Raw genomic sequence first — 4531 nt, 5'->3', positions numbered from 1 at the left:
TTTTTTTTTTTTTTTCGTTTATTCTTGTGTTTATTCTACGATGCTTTTTGAAAAATTATGCTCGAATGCTTGTTGATTTTTGTAAAATTGGAGTACGAGAATGATGGCGGATTATGTTTGACGAATAACGGTTTTAGTTGGTTTTTCGGAAAATGTTATATTTATAAAATATAGTCATTCACATTTTGCACGGAAAATGATGTTGCGATGTTTTTTTTCTGAAAGAAGAATTGTATTACATTTTTTTAATATCGTATTAATATTACACGCGGATCATAGCAGATGAGTTTCATAATATATCTTTTCCGTGCTTTATCTTCATTCATAACGGAGAGAAGCACGTGTAAATAAATTCTTATTATGATTTATTAAAGAGGAAACGCAACGCGCCAGAATTTTTAATTATTGTAATAAATTTTGATTTTAATGAAAATTGATATTGAAATATCCTACGTGACGTTAATAATATTTTGCGCTTTTTCGTAATATATTTTAATTTTTCGCATTGTTCCAACTTGCTCGTGCAAAATTCCAATGATATTTAAAAGATTAAATTCGTATCCTGTTCGAAGACGAGTTCGACTACGATGAATCTACGAGACGTTAGAAATTTGCGAGATTATTGAAGATAAAAGATTTATGAGAGAATAATATTTTTACGTTATTTCTTCGTCGCGTTATCTACGCGCATCGATGGGCTGTTATCTTACTGAAATTAAACGCGAATTAATCTCGACAAATGTTTATTTTCCACGAATAGGAAAGGGACAAAGAAAGAGAAGAAAGGGAGGAAGGTGAAAAGGGAAGGTTGAAGAATCCTTCTTCACCTTTTCGAGGTAACGAAGATACTCGTAACGAAATGTTGGCGCGCTATAAAGAAATTACATAGATAAAGTAGAAGAGCTTTTAACCTATTCCTTTTTTTGTAACGAAAGAACTACACTTTTATACTTATCCTTCTCAACAATGAAACAACGATAAACCATTCTTCGATTAATTAAACACTTTTATCCGCAAAGCTACTCGACGAATCTCGTGAATCTCGAGCGCAATAAAGGACACACTTTTCACAAAGAAATTCCAATCTCCCTCGCCCCCATCTTTCGTATCCGATTCGATCCGATCTGAAAACTCGCCGATTTATTCAACTTTTGTTCAATCAACGAAATAATATTTTTCGAAATAATTTGCGCGCCGATTCGAAGTTCGATGAGCATCAAATGATAGAATGGAAATGGAAAGTGCGGGAATCAACTTAATTGGATAGGTAAATTCGTCGGGCAAAGGGAATCGAGACGAGGTAAATTTTCTGCTAAGATACGTGGAGGCAAATTAACCGATATTCGTGTATTCGTTCCCGCGTTTCACGAATTCGTGTTAACAATCCGCCTCTTAAGCGGATATTTCGGATATATATCGTTTTCTCAGCCGCGTGAATTTCACCTTCGAATGAAAATCCGCACGCTTGTGTTCACTCGAGAAACGATAATATTAAACTGTTGACTGGGCAATGAAAACAATAAATAAAAATGTACGGGTTTAACTGAATATATTTAATTATACTCGATTGCTCGTATCTGTTTTCAAAACATTTGAAGTATCGAAGAAAAACAAATAGATACCAACTATGAAATAGCGATGTAACATTTAATAATAAAACCACGTATAAATAAATTTCTGTGAACTTTAAATTCTATAACAATTACCTGTATAGTATAATATACTATTTACGCCTTAGACGGATTTGATATTAATTCTCACGTGGAACAGAGTTGTTGTTTCTTTAATTCCACCTCGTTGTTTAACGGCGACGATTTAAATTGCTTGGGAGAGAGTTAGTTTGTGGCGTGCGGGGTTGGATCGGTAGTAAGCTCGGAGTAAAGAGTTTTAATGAGGCGCGTTGAAATTGTTAATAATGTTTGTGGGGAAAAGTTTCTGTGGGGAAAATGGAATGATTTATTAACCAACTTTATTATTATTTTAACGAGAGAATTCGCTATCTGCGCGTGGCGATCGTTCATTTGCGAAAACCGTTCTCAACGCAGGGTATATATTTTCAATTTTCTTGTATGAAATCGGCAAAAATCGTAACGAAATTTATAAATAAACGCTCGTTCAAAGATCATTTTATCGCGTTCTTTAGCTTTTCGTTGATCGTAAAATCGAGAAGAAAACAAAAAAATAGTTCGACTTATCGCAATATCCGCAATTCCACGATAAATCGGTACCGATCGCTGCTTTCGTGATGAACTTTTGTCTTCGTTTAATTCATTTTATCTGGAAGATCGATATGCCCGTTCCTCAAATCACACCGACTCGGAAGCCAATAAATTATCGAGCATGAATTTTCCATTAAATCATCTGCATAAATTAACCGTGAAATACGAAAGATCTTGAAACAAGATTCGAAAACTCCGTTGCGATCTTGTATCCGAATGAATGAAAATCGAACCGGGAGGAAAAGAGGGAAATTTCAATTTCGTGTATACACGTTCGATGATCTCTGAAAAATATTGGAATAATGATGAGTTGCTGCTGCATACGATGTACGATTGAATACGAATACGAATATCCCTCTCTCTTCTCAGTGAGAGGAAGCATAAAATTTCGAAAAAAAACTCCACTCGAGTATTACTCGTTTTCGTTCGATTTTCATTGGTTGAGATAAAAAAAAAAAAAAATTTTGCTCGTCGATTTCTTACATACGCACGCATTCCTCTTCCCTCTTCCCATTGATGAGACCGAAGGTAAAACGGATAGAAACGGAAATGAATTTTCCGTTTATATATATATACGTATATAAGGTAGGAGAATAGAAGGGCTGAACCTTCTCTGGAGAGGGATCGCATCGCAACCTATATTCGGGGACTTTTATATCGCGGTGGGACGCGAGAAGGGAAGGGAGATCCACGAACGTGACGTTTCTCTCTTTTGTCTGTTCCAGTGACGAAATTCATCCGTATTGGAATAGCTGACAAGAACGACAATCCGCCTTATTTCGACAAAGGCCTCTACGAGGCTGAAGTAGACGAAAATGAGGATATCCAGCACACGGTACTCACTGTCACCGCCAAAGATCACGACGAGTGTAAGTGGACACATATGCAAATACGTTTTTTTCCTTTTTTTGCTTTCACTGAATCTTCCCTGAATCGTGTGATACGAGCAGGAGGATAATAACGCGTGTAACCTTCTCTCGTGAAAACGTTGGAATTAAATTTCTTGATTTCTTTTCTTTTTTTTTAATTATAAATAAAATTGTCACGAATGGAGAGAAATAATTTTCACTCGATCGAAAGGTTAATAACTTTGTCCGTAGATTTAAGTTGCCGTATCCTTTCTCCGTTTCTAATAACGAATCTATTACTCGATTTCAAAGTTCTATAACCTGGGTAACGAAGTTTCGCTAAAATCCATTCGCCTTTCCTCGACTCGGCATCGAGGATGCGACATAAATTGTTCACGAAACTTTAAATACCGGATGGCTCGAGCAGAGTCACGAAATATATTTATCCGATGGACCTCGATTAACAAGATCCAGCTCGCTCCCCGCTGCTTGATTACAGGCTTTTTCTTTTCTTCTCTTCTCTTTTCTTTTTTAAATAAAAAAAAAAAAAAAAAAAAAAAAAAAAGAAACTAATTTCTTCGTTACCTACTCACGGGGATCGAGCGATGATCCCCGGGGAAATTTAAAGAAATCGATCGATTTAACGAACCTTACTGTCCAAACATAATCCAAAATCGAGAATAAATCGATCGCGCAATGGCACATGAAATTTCACAGCGGATCTTTTTTTGAATATTTCCACCCATAGATATACTCTCTGAGATCGCAATTTTTCCAAAGCCTCGAGACCTTGTTCCGAATAATCCCCAAGACTTTGCCCCGAATAATCGCGGGGGTCCTCTCGTCTCCCTACGTGCTCAAACTTGTTGTTTGGAACTTAATAATGGAGCACTTTTCGAAATTTAAATCAGTTGTTGTTTCGTACTTATTTCGCATTTCGTTCGCTAAGTACATTCTCTCTCTCTCTCTCTTAAGAGTCTTTTTCTTAAACTAAGTCGTTAAGCAGAAACGCTTTAAAGACGTTTCGCCGTGGCGTGCTCGACGCCATACACACACGGTAAGAAGGAGAGGAGAAAAGAGCAATTCATCCGTGAAACTCCATTGTGAAATTGATGTTTTTCTGCATTTTACAGCCTCGCGTATTCGATACGAGATTACGAGCGGTAACATAGGCGGTGCATTCGCCGTGAAGAATATGACTGGCGCCATCTATGTCGCGGGTGCGTTAGATTACGAGACGAGGAAAAGGGTAAGTATGTTACAACATTGACGGCGATGCGAGGAACGAAAGTCTTCGCTGTTGATCCTTTTAACCGTGTTCCCAACCCTCGTTTCGTTACTTTCGATAAAATCGTGGAAATTAAAACTTTCTATTCTAATATCATTAGAATTATTAATATTCCATTTCACTGATCCGTTATTGATTTAATAAATCTTTCTCGTCTCGAGATGAGTTTATGGTAA

The 4531-nt window shown here is 36.8% G+C and overlaps 1 protein-coding gene and 1 long non-coding RNA gene across 2 annotated transcripts in view; one reads left to right on the top strand and one right to left on the bottom strand.

The window, feature by feature from the left end:
* The window catches only part of LOC102676175 (neural-cadherin-like), a 75569-nt gene that overhangs the window by 59037 nt on the left and 12001 nt on the right, over positions 1-4531 (top strand). Inside the window, 2 exon segments of the mRNA XM_031508205.1 lie at positions 2945-3088; positions 4201-4316. Of these exon segments, the coding sequence (XP_031364065.1) occupies positions 2945-3088; positions 4201-4316 (260 nt within the window).
* LOC116184947 overlaps positions 2603-4531 on the bottom strand; it is a 20422-nt gene continuing 18493 nt past the window's right edge. The window contains exon 3 of the long non-coding RNA XR_004149642.1: positions 2603-2618. This is a non-coding gene — a long non-coding RNA (uncharacterized LOC116184947). The remainder of the gene's footprint in view (positions 2619-4531) is intronic.

This window comes from Apis dorsata, unplaced genomic scaffold (assembly GCF_000469605.1).
Source record: "Apis dorsata unplaced genomic scaffold, Apis dorsata 1.3 scaffold_77, whole genome shotgun sequence".
Taxonomy (NCBI): Eukaryota; Metazoa; Arthropoda; class Insecta; order Hymenoptera; family Apidae; genus Apis; species Apis dorsata.
This window is presented reverse-complemented; position numbering and strand designations above follow the sequence as displayed.